Here is a 21,456-nt window from a genome sequence, read left to right as displayed (position 1 = left end):
TGTCAAACACTTCTAAGTGCTTTACATCTATAATCTCATTTAATCTTCACAACCCTGTAATGTGCCCTATTTATAGATGAATAAATAGGCAGAGAGAGGCCACAAAGCTAATGAACAATCCAGGAGAGGGGCACCTGGGTGGCTCCATCAGTTGGGTGTTGACTCTTGATTTCAGCTCAGGTCATGATCTCATGGTTGGTGGGATCAAGCCCCACGTCAGGCTCCATGCTGACATGTGGAACCTGCTTGGGATTCTCTTTCTCCCCCCTCCCCACCCTTCTCCCACTCGTCTCTCTCTCTCTCTCAAAAATAAATGCATAAACTTAAAAAAAAAGACAATCCAAGAGAAGCGACAGGAATGCATAGTTAAAAAAAAAAAAACAGTAAAAGTTAACTTGCAGAGAGAGATCTGATGACTCATAAAGCAACAGGTGGGCACCTGGGTGGCTCAGTTGGTTAAGTGTCCAACTTTGGCTGGAGTCATGATCTCCTGGTTGGTGGGTTTGAGCCCCACAGGTTTGAGTCCCCTGTGCTGACAGTTCAGAGCCTGGAGCCTCCTTCTGTGTCTCCCTCTCTCTCTGCCCCTTCCTCTTCCTCTCCCTCTCTCTCTCTCAAAAATAAGGAAACATTAAAAAAGATTTAAAAAAAAAAAAAAGCAACAGGCAACCCCCTGAAAGAATTTGTGGACTATGTACAGGTTTCCAGTAGTTGCTCAGGATGTGGGGGAGGGGAATAGTGGAATAATTAAGATATTGCAAAACTGTGGGATAAGGATTCAGTTATTAGAACATAAAAGTTACGGGTGCCTGGGTGGCTCAGTCTGTTGAGCATCCGACTTCAGCCAGGTCACGATCTCGCGGTCCGTGAGTTCGAGCCCTGCGTGGAGCTCTGTGCTGACAGCTGGGAGCCTGGAGCCTGTTTCAGATTCTGTGTCTCCCTCTCTCTCTGACCCTCCTCTGTTAATGATCTGTCTCTGTCTGTCTCAAAAAATAAATAAACGTTAAAAAAAATTTTTTTAAAAAAGAACATAAAAGTTAGTATGACCTTGTTTTATAACCAAGCTAATGAAGAAGAGTGTCAATAGTTACACAACTATTACAGCAACACAGCATTACAAAGCTGCCATGTTGTGATTAGAGAGTTCTAGACTCTCTAATAGTGGCTAGGGATACAAAGATAAGTCAGATGGTATCTAAACTCCATGAAGGGCAATATGACATGCGAAACTCACAAATGCACACACGCTTTGATCTGGCAAGTCCACGTCTAGGAATTCATTCTAAGGTCCAACTTCTACATGTGTGAAGTGACATTTGTGTGAAGATAGTCGTTGCAGTATTATCTGTATTTGCAAAAGACTGGAAATAACCTAATGTTTATGTGTTAACTTAGGATACAACCACAATGGAAAATTGAAAACTGTAAATAAAGAATAAGGAAGCTCCTTAGGTACTGAAATGATCTGGTGGATACAGTACATAAGTGGAAACAAGGTACAGCACAGCCTGTAGAACATGACACCATTTTGGTATAAAAGGGGCACCATAGGTATGTTTTCATCTGTGGAAGTATTTGTATCTCTGGAAGTATTCACCAGAAACTGCTAATATTGATTGCCTCTGGGGAAGGGGACTGGGCAGCTGGGGTGGGGACAGGGGTTGGAGGGAAACTTTTCATTATATAGTTTTTTGTAGCTTTGGAATTTTTAGATGAATGTGTTGCCTATTCAAAAAATAAATACATAAAATATGTAGAAAGGATGAGATTGGAAGAAAAGGTGATCAGAACATCAAAATAAGAAACGAAGACACCATTACTCCTCTCAAGAACTCACTATGTAGCAAGAGAGACAGCTAAAGAAGAGATTACAACACTGGCCTTGGGTCTCTGGAGTAATGAGAGCTGTGATACAGAGACCTGCACAGCTGGCAAGAGTGCCCATAGGAGCGGGGCCTTCAAAACGGAACCGCTAAACTGAGTAATCATGGGTAAGAAGGGTTAGTAAGGCAGAGAAGGATGGTGGGGAAGGGCACTTCTGACCGGGGGAACAGTGCGTTCAAACAGAGATTTGAAAGAGCAGGGTGCAGAGTGAAAGCCGCCGGCAGTTCGGTAGGACTGCGGCCGAGGGGACGGGGCAGGTGGGCCAGAATAAAAGGAGGTATTCAGATATTGATCATCGTGTCCAAGAGTTCGAACTTCATTCCCCAGTATTTAAGGGGCCTCTGAATACTTTTAAGCAGAGCAGACATATTACTATATTTGTGTTTCAGAATGTTCATCCTGCAGGAAGCGTGAACAAAACGAGGTCGTACCGACTGAGAAGTTGGTGGCGTGATTCCCGCGAGAATTGACGAGATCGAGTCTTGGGCAAGGGTGGTGGGAGGAGGCCCCCGGGGCGGAAGGCGCTTGGCTCCCCTCCGAGCCCCTCTGTGAGGGCGGGGCAGGAAAGAATGGCCTAAGAGCCTTGACTTGGCGGTGTGATTGCCCAAGACCGAGGGAAGAGGAAGAGGCCAGCGGGGAGGACAAGAAATTCAGTTCCGGGTGTGGATTGGAGGGGTTTGGGGGAGATCCAGGCAGGATGGATGACTAATTGGGTGGACACGTGAATCGCGCTGGGGAAGGGGTCTGGCCCGAGCATGGATTGGTGAGCGTGGGCGCCAGGTAGTAGGGGGTGGTGGATGATGCACCAAAACAGAGCGGGTAACAAAGTGAGAAGGGTGCCAAGTCCGAAACCTGGAATGGTGCCCCCTCTAGCCGGTCAGGAGACTTAAAGAGGAAAGAGACCTGGTGACGGACTGAGAAAGAGGATTCCCAGAGCGGGGGACGGGGGTTAGAGGGCTAGGAGAGAGTGGGGTCTTGGAACTCACCGAAGCTGCCTTTGGAAATGGGACCCAGACCGTTTGCAGAGTACTTCCAACCCAAGAGCTTACGTGGTCCTCCCAATAGCAAGGTAAATAGAAGTACCTACTGGAAACCAGGCTCAGCTAACCAGCAGGCCCCACTATAAACTGCTAGTTGATAGCAGTACTGAACCCAGATTTTCTGACACCATGGCCAGGACTCTCTTCACTACCCAGCTTTCTTTTGGTTAAAGAAAAAAAAAGTTCCTCCTACCCTTTATGATGTACAAAGTCAGCAGGTTCTCCCAACCTGCTGGTTCTCCCCAACCCCACCTTCAAACCTTTGTTTGTATATAGTCCTTTGATCCTAGATGGCCCACCTCTTTTCCTCTTTGCTGGTCTAAATTCTACTCCTTCAAGCTCTTGCTTAAATCCCTCTGTAAAGCCTCCCCTGAGGATTCCAATTCACTCTGACTTCTCTTTTTTTTTTAGATTCCTGTGGCAAATACACCTTCCAGTGACATCTCACACACACACACACCTTCCAGTGAGTCACACACTTGTATAATCTCCCATTGCCGGGGGGGGGGGGGGGGGGGCAGGACTTGTGGCTTGCTTTTAGGCAATAGAACATGACAAAGGTGATGTGTGTCACTCCTATGATGACAGTTACATTATATAACGCTTCTTAGGAGACTGGGGTCAGAGAGTCTCCTGCTGGCTCTGAGGAAGAAAGCTGCCATGTTGTGATTTGCTTATGGAGAAGACCCATGGCAGGGAGCAGCAGGGGCCTCTGGGAGCTGAGACTCGCCCCTAGCTGACAGCAAGAAAACAGGACCCTCAGTCCGGTGTCTGGAAGAAATTCTGCCAATACCTGCATCAGCTTGGGAGAAGATCCTGGGCTCCAGTAAGAAACAGAGCCACGCCAGCATCTTGACTGCAGGCTTGTGAGACGCCACAGGGGACTTGGCTAAGTTGAACCCAGACTCCTCACCCACAAAAACTATGAAATAACAAATGTGTGTTGTTTTAAGCTGCCAAGTTTGTGGTCATTTGTTACGTGGCAGGTAACAAACATAGCTCCTATTGCATTATCGTGTGTCCCTCCGTTCAGACCATAATAATTTAATGTCTAGTCTAGCTTTACCTTTCCAATCTGAACAGAAGCTTCTTGAAAACAAGGAACCTGTCACATGTGACTTGTGTTCTCAGAGGGTAGGAGAGTGAAAGGCACAAGAGAAAGTATTGATGGAATCTTAGTCCAGGAAAGAACCATAAAGTGGCTGATAACGTGTGCTGCGTAGGGATGTGGTGGGGCAAAATGAGGAATGTGTGGGAAACACGTAAACTGATAACTGGATAGTTATCATTAGATATATTAATAAATACCACATCTAGCCCCATTCCCTCATTTTGAGGATGAAGGAATAGCTCCCTCCACTACCACCCTCTAAAAAAAGAAATAGAACCAGCAAAGTACCATGACTTGTCAAAGTCACTCAGCAGTTCTGAGGCCAGAACTCACTGCTCAGAAAAAAATATTAAATGGGTTAAATGAGGCACTAAGGCAACCCATGAATTCACGGGTTGAAGAAAACAAAAAGAAGGCCCTTTTTCTTAGACCCTTTCCCTCATTCTGACTCTCCTCCTCACTATTTTTCCTGTACTTTTTCCATGAAGACCACATGAAAAATTACTTTTTTGGTAAATTGAGTAACTGATTTGCAACAGTTGATCATATGTACAGACTAGAGGGTTTCTTCAAGATTCCTTTAGTTGCAAGGGACAGAAACTCAGTTCAAACCAGCTTAAGCCACAAAGAGAATTGATTGGTTCACGTAACTAAGGATGACTCTGGGTATCCCTGTTAACCGTAGCTGCATAACAAATCATCCCAAAACTTAGTGGCACGAAACCATCATTTTATTACGCTCACAGACCCTGCAGGTCAGGAATGCAGATAGAACACATAGAGATGACTGGTCTCAGTCCCGTGGTGCCTAGGGCTTCTGCTGAGAAGCCTTGAAAGCTAGGGTGATTTGAAAGCAGAGGTCATCTAGGAATGTCTTAGTCCTGGCAACAGAGGCTAGCTGTCTGCTGGGACTTCAGCTTTTGGCCTGACTCCCATACATGGCCTCTTCATGAGGCTTCTTCTTGGCTTCTTCAAGCATGGTGAAGGTTACCAGGACCTTTCTTCTAGTCCTCTTTCAGTACAACTGGCTCTCCCCACATCTGCGCCAAGAGCCTTTGAGACAAGGAGGCAGAGAGGAAGACTCGGAGCCAGTGAGTCACATGAGCACTTAGCACCAGCAGGTGCTGGCAGCTCTCACAAAGTCTATTTACTGACAACACATATCTACTAATATTAACTAATCCCTCAGATGTTTGCAAATGAGGCAAAGCTGTGAGGAGCTGTGCGGAGAAGCGGCAGCTGGGCATCCAACCCCAACACCCATTCGTGGAGGGCCACATCTTCCGCCGGAAGCTACCAAAGCCCAACCCCATGTCCAATCCCTGGAGCTGAGCAGTTCTGTTACATAGACTTGAAACCTGGAGTCTCTGTTCATATTTAACCTACTCACTTCAGTCTTTTCCAAAAAACAAAGTATGAAGATCTTCAACAGAGAGCACCCACCATTCCCTTAAATTCATGTCCCAGAGACGTGATCAGACAATTTTCTCCTTATGTGTAATCTTCCATAACTAAAATAAATTCTGGGCAAATGGCCTCCATCAAGCTGTGAATGCTGTGTGCCCTCCAAAGCACAAACATTGAACATTAGCCATCAGTCCTCTTCATTTAGCTCCTGAAACCAGGCAAGTGCTCCACAGCTCCCTTCAGGGACAACTCAATCCCTACCGTCACTCCTCCATGGCCCTGAGGGTGGGGGCAACAAGAAATTGAAGCACCAGCTCTATTGCCAGTAGGTAAGCAAGATTATCTTTCTATATAAAGTTCATATCCTTAAGTCTTGGTTCTTGGTATTCTAGAACTTTTGCAAGACTATAATGGGAACTGGCTTCTCAAGGAATCAAGGTCTATTATGTAATTGAAAGGCCCTTGGACACGTCATCTGGACCCTATGGGCTTTTGTGATGATCTGGAGTGTGATTATTGCTGATTGGAACTCTGGAGGGGATGGGCCGGTGCCAGTGCCCAGCACACCTCACCTCACTGGGCTTCCTCTCCTTTCCACACCTTAAGGCACCCAGTCTGGTGCTTTTCATGCAATAGACACATGGTAATTTGGGCTATTTTCCCCTCTCAAAACAAAACAAAACAGTGTTGGCTTTTCAGAAACTTCCAGAACCAATTCTTTCCTGAGTAAGGGCTTGCTAAACATGAGCAAAAGAAACGGACACTTGTCAAGTAGCTCTAGGAAATACTACTGGTCTAACACACGAGCCTTACAAATGAGTTTTTAAAATCGCCTTTTAGCCTGCCAAACTTCCTACCAGCCTGTAAAATGCTCCCAGCTCTTCTCAAAGCTCTGTCTCTGATGATGTGAGCTGTAGGCAATTTAAACGAGGACAGCGATACATTTTCAATTTTTCATAAAATATTTACTTTCCTAGAATCCAATTTCTTTTTTAGGCTTGGTCTTTTATCTTTTTGGTGCTAGACTTAATTTGCAACACCGCTGCCTCGTCTCATCCCAACCTGGCTGGCAGCCCTTTGCTAAAGAAGTGAGTTTGGCATTCACAGCAGGAAAACTTCAGGGCCCCAGGCGACGTTGGAGGAGAAAGCCTGCTTCTCTTCCTGTAGGCCTCCCCCCCCCCCCCCCCAGCCCCCGACGTGGCCACCTGCCCAGGTGCTCAAGGCCCTGCTGCTGCCCTCTGGTGGCCGCAACCTAGGGTGCAGCGGGACCTCCCCTTGGCAAACAAAAAATCCTCTAATTTTCAGGTTAGCCAGCTGAGTAAATATGCTCTGAAGGCATTCCCCACAAGACCCAGGTCATTTAAAAAAATTTTTTTAATGTTTATTTTTGAGAGAGCATGTGTGCCCACGCTGAGTGCGGGAGGGGCAGGGAGAGAAGGAGACAGAGATTCTGAAGCGAGCTCTGGGCTGTCAGTGCAAAGGTGGCCATGGGGCTCGAACCCATGAACGGGGAGACCATGACCTGAGCTGGAGTCAGATGCTCAACCAACTGAGCCATCCAAGCACCCCAGACTCGTGTCATTTTAGAGCTGGAAGGGACCCTAGTCCAGCCACCAGTTTTTATGTTTTCTTCTTAAGAGAAGGACCCCCAAAATGAGAGAGATTCCATCATTTAGCCAAGGACACATCCTAGTGAGAAAAGTAGCTTGGAATGGGACCTCCATCCTCACTGGAAAACAAGGAGGGAAGAGGAAGTTTTAGACACAATGATACTGAAGAGTTGCAGACTTGGGGAGCCAGATGTGCAGAGAAATCTGGTGGGCTTCTCTCCACCTGTCAGCAACCCCCTCCCCATCTGCTGCTCCCCAAGGAAAGCTGCTTTGTAAGTGCACATAGGCCTTGGATAAGGACCATCTCCTCCTTTTTGGAGCACTTTCTTATACCTAGGACGCAGCATTCTGGTGTAGGAGATCTAGATTCTTGGGGTTTTTTTTTTTTAATGTTTATTTTTGAGAGAGAGAGTGAGAGCGAGTGGAGGAGGGGCAGAGAGAGAGGGAGACCCAGAATCTGAAACAGGCTCCAGGTTCCGAGCTGTCAGCACAGAGCCCGACACGGGGCTCAAACCCACGGACCACAAGATCATGACCTGAGCGGAGGCCCAACCGACTGAGCCACCCAGGCACCCCCTGGAGATCTAGATTCTTGTCCAAGCTTCCACCTTAAGTCACTCACTCCCTCACCCCCACCTTTGGGCCTCGACTTCCATACTTGTAAAGTGAGGAAGTGCTATGCCTTCTGTGGTTTCTTTTAGCAGTGCTAGTTTATGATTGTCTGTTTGCCTCTTGGCCCAAAATATCTGGTGGGACTAACGTACTGGGAGCGACTTGAGGGCAGAGTCTGTATCTCTGTTCATCCCCAAAGCTTAACTCTATACTTTTGACATATTAGATGCTCAAAAATATTTGCTAACAATAATTAGCATATTCAGTACCTGCTGTGTACCAGACACATTACACGTGATCCTTCCATATGGCCTTGTGCTGACCACCGCCACACCCGTGAGGTTATAAAGCACCACACTAAGCACAAGAGCCATGGGATCAGATCGCCTATGACCACCTCCTGGTTCTACACTTCCTATCTATGCATCCTTACACTCCGTGTATCCATTTCCTCATCTGTAAAGTGGGATTTAAATGGCAGTGCACACTGTAAGCACTCAGCAAATGTTATTAGGTAGACGTTATCATCTTGATTTTATGGATGAGTAAACTAAAGCTAGGAGAGGTTAAATAACTTTTCCAAGCCAGCATGGCCAATAAGTGACAGATCTAAGATTATAAGCAAGACCCAAAGCCCATGCTGAGTGTAGGCTCCATGCTACACTAGTCGCCTCTGACTAACCCAACATAAGAACAAATGAATGAATGAAATTATTCATTGTTGGTGGCAGTGCTAATAGTTGGTACTTGACTCTTCCATGGGGACTATTCCATGAGGACATGAGTATTAGTATTCAGGATGTGCCTCCTCCTTACTCCCTGGAAACAACTAAGACAGAAGATGAAAACAATTTAACAAAACAAAACAAAGGTAAAGGGCTCTCTTCAGCACAGAGGCAAATACGGGTTTCTTCTAAAGCAGTGAGGACTTCGTGAGCATGTACTATGTGGCAGTGGTAGGACCAGGCATTGTGGGGACTGGAGATACCTCTGACCTTTAAAAGCCTGCAGTCTAGTTGGGGAAACAAACCCAAGTCTGGATTATAATTTGTTTCTAATGTTCATTTATTTTTGAGAGAAACAAAGACAGAATGCGAGTGGGTTATGGGCAGAGAGGGAGACACAGAATCTGAAGCCGGCTCCAGGTTCTGAGCTGTCAGCACAGAGCCGGATGCGGGGCTCGAACTCACGAGCCATGAGATCATGACCTGAGCCGAAGTCGGACACTCAACTGACTGAGCCACCCAAGCACCCTGCAAAGTCTGGATAATAATGTTTATGCCCCAAAATGGGGTAATACAGATTATTTGTGTTGAGTTCAGAAAGGGAACACACAGCCCAGGCTTGAGAATTCTGGGAAGCCCTCCTGGAAGGCTTGAAGCACGAGCGAATTTCCTTGATGTTATCTTTGATTCCTTTCTATGTCCTGTGTTCATTTGGTCAGTCACCAAGACATAACCATTCTTTCCAAACTGATTCATACCAGTCCCTTACTTTTCGGTTCCGTGGCCACTACCCCAGGTCAGTTTCTCATTACTTCATGTCTGGAGGTGCCCTAACAGTCAGCTAACCTGTCTCTTTGCTGCCAGCCTTTACCTTTTCAATCTGCATCATCCACCTCTTTGGGATTAGCCTTCATTCCAGCTTCCCTTTAACCAGTATTTTTTGAGCATCTACTGGGCCAGGTACCACTCCTCTATGCACTAGGGATTTGGTGTTGAACCAGACACACGAGAAGATCCCTGCCCCCCAAGAACCTACATGCTAGTTTAAAAAAACAAACTCCATTGGAGAACTGTTGCTGTCAAGATTAGAGTCCACCAGACCCACCCTATTTCCCCCTGCCTCCCCTCCCCACTACTTTCCAGGAGGACTTTTCAGCTGCACTCACCAACCCCCACACAGGCTGATTATTTCCAGCTCAGGCTTTCTTCTCGCCCTTTCTCCTGGGCCTGCTTCTAACCCCACATACTGCCCCACCTCTTCTCTCACAGCACTACTCACCTCTCTCAGGTGAGCATCCACGTGTTGTTTTCCCCCCACCCACCTGACAAGACTGTAAGCTTCTGGAGGCCACAGTTCTGTTCTGGATTTGTCCGTTCTGATCTCCCTTAGCACCTGGCACAGTGCAGTGCAAATAACAGGGTTTTTTTTTTCTTTCTCCTCCTCTTCTTCCTTTTTAATTCCTAACAGTAAAAACTGACATATATAAAGCACTTTAGAAAGTGTTTTCATGTAGGGCGCCTAGATGGCTCAGTCGGTTAAGCGTCCAACTTCGGCTCAGGTCATGATCAGGTTTGTGAGTTCGAGCGCTGTGTCATGCTCTGGGCTGACAGCTCAGAGCCTGGAGCCCGCTTCAGATTCTGTGTCTCCCTCTGTCTGCTCCTCCACTGCTTGCTCTCTGTCTCTCGCATTGTCTCAAAAATAAATAAACATTAAAAAAAAGTGTTTTCACGTACATCTTCTATAAACTGCACAATATCATTGTATCAATTATCAGTCAACATCAAATGGGTTACTAGGTCAAAAGAGAAAGGCATTCTAGGTGACGGAAATAACACCAACAGATGTACAAGGACAGGAATGGTCCCAGCCTGAGCAGAAGGCAGTATGGGAAGCAGCCTTGCTGGAGAGAAAAGAACAAACACATAGCAAACTTGGAAAATGAAGGGTCAAGGTAACAAAAACCAAACAAAAACAAATCACACGGCACTAGCATGGTAAGTGGTTCAGAGTATTTATTTCTAGTCTTTTTAGAAACATTTTTTTTCTTTTGCAAAGCTGTAGGAAGTGTCCATATAATTTTGTGTCCTACTTTTTGTCACTTAACATTCTAAGCACTGCTCCCTGATGTGACATCGTCTTCGTAAAGGCCATTTGTAGTGAATGCATAATGTTCTAGAGTAGCTGTGTCCTCACGTCCTTAACCTGTCTCTGCTGTTGGATGTGTCGTTTCCCGTTTAACACCATTACGAGAAGCACCGCAACACAACTCTTGTGCAGAGAGAAGAAATAGAATGAGTCGTCTTTAGTGACACCCCAAAGTACCCTATGAGCACTCACCTGAGCTTTTGGTCACCTGAGCCAGAAAGGACTGATCCTTTATTGCTTAAGCCAGTTGAACTTGCAACCCGTATTGTCATTCCACCCACCATGCTGGTCTAGCTCACTGCTGTCACCAACCCGAATCCCCGGTCCAAGGCTCTGTGCCTTACATACAGTAGGAGCTTAATAAATACACATATGGGGGCATCTGGGTGGTTCAAACAACCGACTCTTGATTTCAGTTCAGGTCATTGTGAATTCAAGTCCTAGGCCTGACAGCGCAGAGCCTGCTTGGGATTCTCTTTCTCCCTCTCACTCTGCCCCTCCCCTGCTCTCTCTCTCAAAATAAATAAATAAGCATTTAAAAATACATACATACGGGGGCGCCTGGGTGGCTCAGTCGGTTAAGCAACCAACTTCAGCTCAGGTCACCATCTCATGGTTCGTGAGTTCAAGCCCTGCATCGGGCTCTTTGCTGTCAGTACAGAGCCTGCTTCAGACACTCTGTCTCCCTCCCTCTCCTCCCCTCCCCTGCCCACGTTCTCTCTCTTTCTCAAAAATAAAAAATTTTGGGGGGTGCCTGGGTGGCTCAGCCTGGGTGGTTGAGTGACCAACTTTGGCTCAGGTCATGGTCTCATGGTTTGTGGGTTCGGGCTCTGCCTCGGGCTCTGTGCTGACAGCTCAGAGCCTGGAGCCTGCTTCAGATTCTGTGTCTTCTTTTCTCTCTGCCCCTCCCTCTGCTTGCAATCTGCCTCTCTCTCTCTCAAAAATAAATAAACATCAACAAATAAATAACATTTTAAGTTTTACATTTCTGTGAATTAAATTTTTTGAGGTACAACTGACATATTCCTTCATGACCTATAGTACTAAAATTCTAAATTGATCTCTCAGAGTTGATATTAAATTATATTTTTTCTACTTTTTTTTTTTAATTTACATCCAAATTAGCATATAGTGCAACAATGATTTCAGGAGTAGATTCCTTAGTGCCCCTTACTCATTTAGCCCATCCCCCCTCCCACACCCCTTCCAGTGACCCTCTGTTTGTTCTCCATATTTATGAGTCTCTTATGTTTTGTCCCCCTCCCTGTTTTTATATCCTTTTTGTTTCCCTTCCCTTATGTTCATCTGTTTCATCTTTTCAAGTCTTCATGTGAGTGAAGTCATATGATATTTGTTTTTCTCTAATTTCGCTTAGCATAATACCCTTCAGTTCTATCCATGTAGTTGCAAATGGTTCTAGTTTTTCTGAAGTCAACTTATGATTTTTAATTCACTTGGAATTTAATTTAGGTGTACTGTTTAAGGATAGAATCCTTCCACCCCAAATTTTAACCAGCCATTCAAATGCCTTTCTCCCCATAGTCCTTTTTTTGGGGGGGTGGGGGGTGGGGGGAGAGGGGAGAGTGGCAGAGGGAGAGAAAGAGAGAGAGAGAATCTTAAATTTTTTAAAAGATGTTTATTTGTCTTTGAGAGATAAAGACAGAGTGTGAGCATGGGAGGGGCAGAGAGAGAAGGAGACACAGAATCTGAAGCAGGCTCTAGGCTCTGAGCTGTCAGCACAGAGCCCAACCCGGGGCTCGAACTCACGAACCACGATATCATGACCTGAGCCGAAGTCAGATGCTCAACTGACTAAGCCACCCAGATGCCCCGAGAGTGAGAGAGAGAATCTTAAGCTCCACGCTCAGCATGGAGCCCAACACGGGGCTCAATCCCATGACCCTGGGATTATGACCTGAGCCGAAATCAAGAGTGGGGAGGCTCAATCGACTGAGCCACCCAGGCACCCCTCCCCATTGTCCTTTTTTTTTAAAAAAATTTTTTAATGTTTATTTATTTTTGAGAGAGACAGAGATGAATGCAAGTGGGTTAGGGGCAGAGGGAGAGGGAGACACAGGATCCAAAGCAGGCTCCAGGCTCTGAGCTGTCAGCACAGAGCCCGACGCGGGGCCTGAACCCACAAGCTGTGAGATCATGACCTGAGCCAAGGATGCTCAACCGACTGAGCCACCCAGGTGCTCCCCGCCCCCACATTGTCCTTTTTAAATGCTAAATAAAATTGGGTCTGTTTTCACCTAGCCAGTCTGCTAAATTGATGTACAAGCTGTATCATGATTTACTATCTGCCAAGGCTAATCCTCCTCCCAATCAACCACTGTCTTCAATGCTTTCTTTACTATCTCCCCTGTTTACTCTTCCAGATAAATTTTAAAATAATTATATCCAATTCTAAAAGGACTCTATTGGGATTTTCACTGTAATTACACAAAGCCCAAAATTAAATTAAGAAAGAATTGACATCTTTACAGTTTTACTTTTGCCATCTGGGGAGGTTTTTCTTCATTGACTTTTCCTGTATTTCTCCACAAAATTTGGTCATTGTCCTCACGTCGATCATTGACATTTCCAAATAAGGTGATTCCTAGGTATATTATATTTCAGGGTGTTTTCCAAACAGGCTATTACCGGTGTCTGTGGGGAAACTTGCCGACTGGACCTAACAATCCAGTCGACTCTCTCCTTGTCAATGCATTCTTTCTGTTCCTTGGCTGTCTCCCCCCAAAGCCACCCACAGATTTGAGCTCTGCCCTTTGGGGCCAGATGGAGAAACTGCCCCTCCTCCCATGGAACACATGTTCATCTCTGGAGACTGTCCTGTTTCCCATCAGCCGTTTTTTGTTGTTGTTGTTTTTTGTTTGTTTGTTTGTTTTTGTTTTGTTTTTTTTGGTCCTGCTGAATAACCCCAGCTGGTAGGATGAAACTAGTATTGGGGAAAGATTCCAATGATGGTGGTAAGGAGGATGGGCTTGGGGTAGATTAGACTATAAGGTAGGGGAGCAGCAGGCACTGGCTTCTGCAGCAATCCAGACTTCAAGACTGGCTGAGACAAGGTTGTGGACACAGAAGGGGAAAGTCTGATTTTTCACATGAGGAAACATCAGGACATGTTGGCCACTGGACACAAGAGACAAATGGAAAGAAGGGTCAAGATGGCTTTAAAGTCTCTAGCCTGAATCACTGAAGAGAGGGACTCTCTTTACAAAGAGAAAGTGAATAGGGGAGAGATTTTGGAAGGGAGTCTATTTCTGTCCTCCTGACCCTGAGATTACAATATATCCAAGGAAAGAGGTCTGTCCTATATACCAGTTGTGAGGTGTGTGTGTATATATATGTATATATACACACACATACATATATACATACACACACACACACATACTCACAGTTCCTGGCACAGAGCTCCTAAAACGCTTATAGTGTCCTAAGTGATAAGAACATCGGAACATTTCTTGTTCTAAAATTTGTCTTGGGCCCTGGTTCCTAATGCAGAGCTCCTGAAACCTTTGTGAATTCCTAAGTGATGAGAGCATCAGGAACATCTTTGGTCCTAGTGAGGCAACTCTGGGCAGGCCCCTGGATGAGGCGAGAGCCTGGAAATGGAGTAAAGAATTGACCGTGCCTATGTGGGAAAACCTCCATGAAATCTCACCAGCATGGGGTTCCACAAGCTCCCAGGCTGGCAAACGCATGCACACCCGGAGGGTGATGCACCCCAGCTCCATGGGGACAGATGCTTCTGCAGTCAGGACCTTCCCAGACCTCACCCTAGGTATCTCTTCATCATCTGCATCCTTTATCATGTCCTGTAATCAACTGGTAAACTTAAATGTTTCCCTGAGTTCTGTGATCCACTCTAGCAAATTAATTAAAGCCAAGGAAAGGGTTGTGGGAACCTCCAATTTGTATCCAAGTCAGACAGAAGTCGTGGGAGCCTGGGGGCCTGCTACTTGTGATTGGCATCTGAAGTTGGGGGCAGGCTTGTGGACGGAGCTTTTACCCTGAGGGATCTGACGCTATCTCCAGGTAGGTGGTGTCAGAAAGGAGTTAAATTGCAGGACACCCAGCTGGTGTCCTCAGTGGCTTGGTGTGGGGAAAATCTCACACTTTTGGTGACCAGTAGCATCAGAAGTGAGGTGTCCTGTTTGAGCAGTAGAGTGGAAAGACAGATGGAAAACTGAGTTGTTTCTAAACAGCAGTGTTTTTCAAATTTGTCCCCCCACAACAGTATGTTTTACGTAGGCCAACTCACACAGAGAGAGACACAGTGCCCAGAATACCAATGACAGGAAGGAAAGGCTAGGCATGTAAGCAGCACTGAACGGGTAGATAAGTGGTGAGCATTGGTTTTTCACCCCTCCGCTGGCTGAGATCCTGTGGTCTATGATTTGGCAACCAACCCCTTGTCAGGAAATTAATTATCCTGTCACCATCTAGCCTCAGTCCCATGTCCCAGAAGGCTCCAGGGGAAGACAGATTCCAGTAGAAAGGCCACACACATTTTAGAGTTCAAAAAAGTCTCACCACCAACCTGCAGAGCGCGTGGAGCTAGAAATGACTCACCTGTAAAAAAACATCTCCTTTGTCCTTAGCCTGGAGGAAGAGGGTCTAGAGAATATTTAGGTCTCCAACTTTGAGTTTCAAGGCCATGGTGCTTAGAACTGGGGCAGGGAAGCGAGGACACAATTTCTCCTTATAAAGCCAGAGTGCTAAATCGAAGCATGGAAAAGAGGCCAAGGGCTCTGGGCTAACATCTGCTGTTGGGTCAGAGCCTGAACAAGCTCAGACCCAAGCCCCGGCACGTGTGGCTCTGAGGGATGAGGGAGCCCAGGGGACTAGTAGAGGCCCCACACAAAACAGCAATACATACTGAAGAGTTCACTGAAGAGGAAAAGCTGTTTTGGAACCCCAAGGGACATTGCCCTCCTCAGTCAAATTAAGTTGCTTTAAGCCATATCATAGCAGAGCATCTTTCCAGGGTAAATCTTAGAACATTTCATAGTGAAAGATTCAGTTTTTTAAAAAATGTTTATTATTTATTCTTGAGAGAATGAGAGATGGAGTGCAAGCAGGGGAGGGGGAGAGAGAGAGGGAGACACAGAATCCGAAGCAGGCTCCAGGCTCTGAGCTGTCAGCACAGAGCCCGACACGTGGCTCGAACTCAAGAACTACGAGATCATGACCTGAGCTGAAGTCGGACACTCAACCGACTGAGCCACCCAGGCACCCCAAAAGATTTAAAAGATTAAATAGAGATGAAAATGTGCCAATCAACTTTGCGCTTTAGAAATTTAGTTTTAGGGGTGTGTGGGTTGCTCATCAGTTAAGTGTCCAACTCTTGATTTCGGCTCAGGTCAGTGATCTTAAGGTTCGTGAGTTTGAGCTCCCCATTGGGCTCTGCTCTGACATCATGGAGCCTGCTCAGGATTCTGTCTCCCTCCTTCTCCAAGTAAACTTAAAAAATAAACTTCATGAAAAAAAAAAGAAATTCAGTTATTAAAGTTGCCGTGGGCAGGGGGATGGGGGAAATACGTGATGGGAATTAAGGAGGGCACTTGTTCTGATGAGTACCAGGTGATGTATGGAAGTGTTGAATCACTGTATTGTACACTGAAACTATTATTATATTGTATGTTAACTGGAATTTCAATAAAACTATAACTAACTAAATATTTAAAGAGTTGCCATGCACCTCGTGGTTGAAATACCATGTCCCTCTCAGACTTTTCTGTTTGCATTAGGGGACACGTGAAGAGACGCAGGAACAGTGGCCCTTTTCGGGAGGCAAGGAGTGCTTCTACGACCTTCCTTTCCCACGTTGGGGCCGATGCTGCAGGTCTGCAGGGAGCTGGCTGCCGCTGGCTGCGTGTCCAGGCGGCTCTTAGCACCCAGCTCAAAGAAACAGGCCTTCGTGGCAAAGGTCCCGGGCAGGCAGACTCCATCTTCCCTCCACAAAACATTCAAGCAGCACAGAGCTGCCTTACAAGTGACATAACAGGCAGAAATCAGGAGCAGCTTGTTCACCACGCCCTTCTTCAGGCTCCAGTCCCTGCTCTCCACTGAAAAGGTCGCCAAGATAGAAATGACATTTCCCTCCACTACTTCCTCTTCCCATAGACCCTCCTTAGTCTTTGGAACAAGCCCCTGCTCCTTTCAGAGATGATACCACTAGACCGTGGCAAATACACAGCAGGGGCACGTTTCTGCCCTGGTTCTAGTCTCCAGACCACTTCATTATCTCCAACCCAAGTCTCCGCTCATCCCACCAAGCCTTCGAGGCCTGGGTTGAGAGCCTCCCTTTCCTGTATGGCAGTACACTCACTCCTGCCTTCCAGCCTTGCGAGTCTTGGCGCCATAAGCAGCCCCACCCTGCTTCTACCCTCTTCATATTCTGTGAACAAGCACAGTCTAGCTATACCCATGCCAAGCAAGGCTGCCAAAGATAGACGAGAGCCCTGGGCTGCCAGAAGACAAACCCAGGTCTGGAATGGAAGGCTTCCAACGCATTCTGAAACCTGGAGTGTGAATTAGCTGACGAGCAGAAAGGGGAAGGACAGTCCGAAGAAAAAAAATTTCCATTCTTTCCATTAAAGGAGAAAGGAAAGCTAGAAGGAAGTGGCCAGGGATAAAGGGGGCTGTATTTCCAGTTTTTTTTGGTCTAGAAAAGATTCATGTAAATTTAGCTATGCCCCGGGGCGGGGGGGTGGGGGTGGGGGTGGGGGTTGTACATTCAACAGCATTCTTAGCATAAAGGAAAAAAAAAAAAAAAGATCACCGCACTAATTGAATGAGAGAGAGCCCAGAGCAAGCCAGAAACGAGACCCTTGAATAGCTGCAGTCAGCATTTCCAGAGTGCCTGCTATTTCTGCAAAGGACCTAGAGTTGCTCCCATTTCCTCCAGTGCTGGTTGGTGAATCTCTAAGTAATGACAGGGCCTCTGCCGTAACCACTTCTTCTCCAGTCAAGGAGGAAACACACTGGCCAAGCTTAGGGGGTCCCACCAGGCCACCACCCCAGACAGGGTCAAAGTTAGGGGCCACCTCCAATAATGAAGACCCAGACCATGAAACGGAGCTGCTTAAGGGGGACATTCTAACTCCTCTGAATGCCACAAAGTCCTTCAGTGTTTGGATTGTCTGCACCACACCTTCCAGATGTGACAGCTGGGTGCCCATCTTTCACAGACACTAAAACCATCCTCTTTCTTCCTCCCAGAAAAGTGTTGGGGGGGGCGGGGAACAGACCAGCAGCTCAAAGAGACACATTAACATATTTTATTCAATTCGCCATACAAAGAATATGCCACAGGAAAAAAAAACATCAGAACTGGAAGGGCCCTTGGAGTCCATCTGATCTGAGCCCCCCTGGTTTTACAAATGAGGAAAGTGAACGCATAACACCTGGACGGCGCTGGTACACCAGCCCAGTCCTGATACACAGAAACACACACAAGTTCAGCCTTCTGGCTTTGAGCCAGCTAGAACCCCAAGACTTGATCCATGTTTATCTTTAATGTTTCTGTGCCCTATAGTACCACATCCTGATACTTATCTCCTTCTTGAGGCTGCAGGAAGAGCCTTAAAATTTGGTGAGGGTCAGGGTCATTCAGAGCCAGGAAAACCGACCAATTGTGGAGCAGAGGGTGCAGAGGGTTTAGGGGAAGAATTTAATCCCTTCCCCAAAGAGTTCGGATCACCCTTTCTCCCAAACGGCGTACACTAAGACTCCAACGCCTCAGGGCAAATTTGCTTGCCTTTCTGAGGTTCAAATCATGTTTCCAGGAAGAAGGGAAAGAAGCAGGTAGAAGAAAAAGAGGAAAAGATTTAATTCTGAAATTAACAAGTCCAGCGGGAACACATTTTTTCCCCAGCGTGGAACAAATCCAAACACCGCAAGAGAAGGCTGTAAAACTCTGGTATTAAATCAACTGTGAGATGTAAAGGAAAAACACCAATAACTTAGCAAAATAAATACAACAAGAGTTTCGCTGAGATTGATGTAACCCAGTGAAAACAGTTTTTAGGCTCCTGAGTCAAGAAGACTGAGGTCTACCTGGCACTGCGTCTTAGGGGAAAACCCTAAGACATGCTGGGAACCTTCCCAGCAGACAGAAGTCACTTGCAACTATCTGTGGCCCTACAGAATCTTTACACTAAAAGTTATTCCCGGAATGTACATTTTCTTCTCCCAGGAAGACAAGGCTGGCCAAAGCTGAGGCTCACTGACTCTGCCCAGGCCTTGACAGGTCACCTGTGTCTATCTGTAGGAGGCCCGGGTCAGCAGTGGAACAAGTAGAAAAACAAGCAATGTGTTGCTAAGAATGGATCTGTGTTTGCAGAGGGAACTTCATTCCCCCAGGACACCCTCCAATCGCTGTGGACATCTGTGCCTCCAGCTTGTAGGGCTGAGGCAAATCTTGTCACCTCCCCTGACTCTGGGGCAGCTGAACTCCAGTCTACAAGAGAAGGGAGGTTCTGCTACAGAGAAATAATACTACAGGGATAAGGATACTGCCCTGGCCCTTGCCGGCAGGAGAGCATCCTCCAAAGGGCTGCAGTGTCCCCAGGAGGTGCTCGTCCTCTGTCCACCCAGCATCCAGGGGTCAGGGGTTTAGAAACAGTGGGACACATGAACCCCAAGCCTCGAGTGCAGCCAGGGATCAGTCAGGAAGTCAAAGTTGGGGCTAACGGCCTACAGGGGTGGTAGGCTTCTCCGCAGGCAAGAGGCAGCAGCAACAGCGGCATCTGGCTCCATCCGCTCATGTTTCCACCACTCGGATAAGAGGCATGGGCTTATTAGGGCTGGGGGGCTTGGATATCCTCATGCTGAAAGAAAGTGGGAAACGCTGAGTGCTTCATGTTGCCTGCCCTGTACACAGCCACCCCCCACATTCGCCTCTAGGGTTCCACACTCCAGTGTTGGCTGATCTCTTGGTTCTAATGCCTTGAACCACTGACCGTCAGCACCGTCTAAGAAAAGATGAGGAGAGCGGAAGTACTGCTTGGGGGCGGGGCGATAAGAAAACAAGGAGCAGTTACACAGCTGAGAGGTGGGGACAGCTGTGGTTCTGTTTTTTTTCAAAGTGTGTGATCTTTTTGTGAATCTCTTGGAAACAGAAGTCCCTCTCCCTAGAAGTAATGTACTCATTATACACTCATGACTTTTACAAACAAATTCACATCTAGAGGCTGTTCATGGGCCTCCTTGGGGTTGTGCTATCAGGCTCTCCGCTGATCTGGGTGGAGAATGGCTCTCGTGGAGAACAGGTGAAATTAGAGACCAAGAGCCTAAGATGGATTCACAAAAGCCTCTCCCTGGCCTCAGCACTGTCCTCACTTGCCTCACTTCCTCCCTGGGCCCCACTGCGTGCATGCCCACTCACCTGCCCAGGCTCTCCGTCTTGGCCCAGGTCTGGGTGCTGAAGTTGCCATGACTGACCTGTTTTTCTATCAGGTGTTCCATCCGGTCATGCATCTCTAAATTCTGTAATACGAGTTGTGCAGTCAGCGTTGGCCATTTTCTGGCTTGTCACGTGTGACATTTAACTAGATCATTATGCTCTCCCCACCTGTTTGTGCTACTGTCACAGCCACCCTGACCCTGCGTGCCACCACTGGCGTGCCCTCTCCCCCCTTACCCCCCATTTTCACCACTCCGGATCACCTTCATCCTGCTGTTCTTGATCCTACCTCCCTCCTTCAAGAACTGTGTGTAACACTGATCGTCCCCTGCTGTCCTTCCTATACATTTCCTGTATATCATTTCTTGTAGCCACTTGAGATATTTACTTGCCTTTTGTTGACATGCATTTATATAAGATATTCTTGGGTCTTTGTTTTTTCACTATTGAAGTATAGTTGACACACAAGGCTACCTTAGTTTTAGGTGTAAAACACAGTGACTCCACAACTCTACCCGCTACATTATACTCATAATACAATGTTATTACAGTAACACTGACTATACTCCTTATACTATAAGGTCTTTTTTTTTTTTTTAAACATATTTTATCTCTAAATTTAGAGTGCAAATTCTGGAGATAAACAACTCAGGCTTCCAGTTTTTTTTATATCTCCACTGCAAAGGACCTTCACACAGTGCCTGAAAAGCAATCTTCAGGTAGTCTGCAGGCAGGAAGGGTTCTGAGGAAAGGCAGAAATTAGACTAAGAACTTATGAGCGGATCAAGACCATCACCTTAGGCATGGAGAAGACCCCTCCTACGGAAAGCCCCCTGCTTCACAGCCCAGCTCTGTCAGCTCCTTTGCTCAGCTCATGGCGCGGGGCTCACACCGTGATGACGCGCCCCTCTGGAGTAGGGACAGGTCTTACCGGTGTGACTCCCTGAAGGTTCTCAGAAAACACTCGACTTGGCTGAACTGAACATCAACGGCCATCCCAGATACTCACTTCCGAGCAGGCAGCCAGACAGGATGAAGACCCCTCCAGAATCTCTCCCTCCCTAGGTACAGTCCTGTCTTCAAGAGCCTGCTCCCTTCCCAGGGCTGCTCAGGGCACACACCTCTGCTTCCAGGTAGGCGATTTTCTCCTTGAGCTCCTGGATGGTGCTGTCCTTTGACTGGACCACAGCTTTTGAATTCTGGAGCTGCAAAGATGTGGGGGACCATGGGGCTCATTTTGAAATGACTCAGTACAGGGGTGCCTGGGTGGCTCAGTCGGTTAAGCGGCCGACTTCGGCTCAGGTCATGATCTCGCGGTCCATGAGTTCGAGTCCCGCGTCGGGCTCTGTGCTGACAGCTCAGAGCCTGGAGCCTGTTTCGGATTCTGTGTCTCCCTCTCTCTGACCCTCCCCCATTCATGCTCTGTCTCTGTCTCAAAAAAAAAATAAACGTTAAAAAAAAAATTTTTTTGAAATGACTCAGTACACACTCATCAAACTTCTCCCT

The 21,456-nt window shown here is 46.9% G+C and overlaps 1 protein-coding gene and 1 long non-coding RNA gene across 15 annotated transcripts in view; one reads left to right on the top strand and one right to left on the bottom strand.

Annotated features, from left to right (window-relative positions):
* The first annotated feature begins 1,390 nt into the window (after positions 1 to 1,390).
* On the top strand, positions 1,391 to 3,873 carry LOC106979497 (uncharacterized). Of its 4 annotated transcripts, none has more exons than XR_003418971.2 (4): positions 1,391 to 1,493; positions 1,828 to 1,988; positions 2,271 to 2,950; positions 3,533 to 3,873. It is a non-coding gene; the product is annotated as an uncharacterized LOC106979497 (long non-coding RNA). The 4 variants fall into 4 exon arrangements; XR_003418970.2 differs by having other exon boundaries at positions 1,755 to 1,988; XR_008295248.1 differs by having other exon boundaries at positions 1,695 to 1,988; positions 2,271 to 2,644.
* A 13,930-nt stretch (positions 3,874 to 17,803) lies between these two features.
* TUFT1 (tuftelin 1) overlaps positions 17,804 to 21,456 on the bottom strand; it is a 41,864-nt gene continuing 38,211 nt past the window's right edge. For all 11 annotated transcript variants that reach the window (XM_027056166.2, XM_027056171.2, XM_027056172.2 and 8 more), the window contains 3 exons: positions 21,072 to 21,155; positions 19,933 to 20,033; positions 17,804 to 19,375 (listed from right to left, as the gene is read on the bottom strand). In XM_027056166.2, coding sequence (XP_026911967.1) covers positions 19,309 to 19,375; positions 19,933 to 20,033; positions 21,072 to 21,155 — 252 coding nt within the window. In that variant the 3' untranslated portion in view covers positions 17,804 to 19,308. The remainder of the gene's footprint in view (positions 19,376 to 19,932; positions 20,034 to 21,071; positions 21,156 to 21,456) is intronic.

This window comes from Acinonyx jubatus, chromosome C1 (genome assembly GCF_027475565.1).
Source record: "Acinonyx jubatus isolate Ajub_Pintada_27869175 chromosome C1, VMU_Ajub_asm_v1.0, whole genome shotgun sequence".
NCBI classification, from domain to species: Eukaryota; Metazoa; Chordata; class Mammalia; order Carnivora; family Felidae; genus Acinonyx; species Acinonyx jubatus.
Note: the sequence above shows the minus strand (reverse complement) of the source record. Positions and strands in the feature narration are given on the sequence as shown.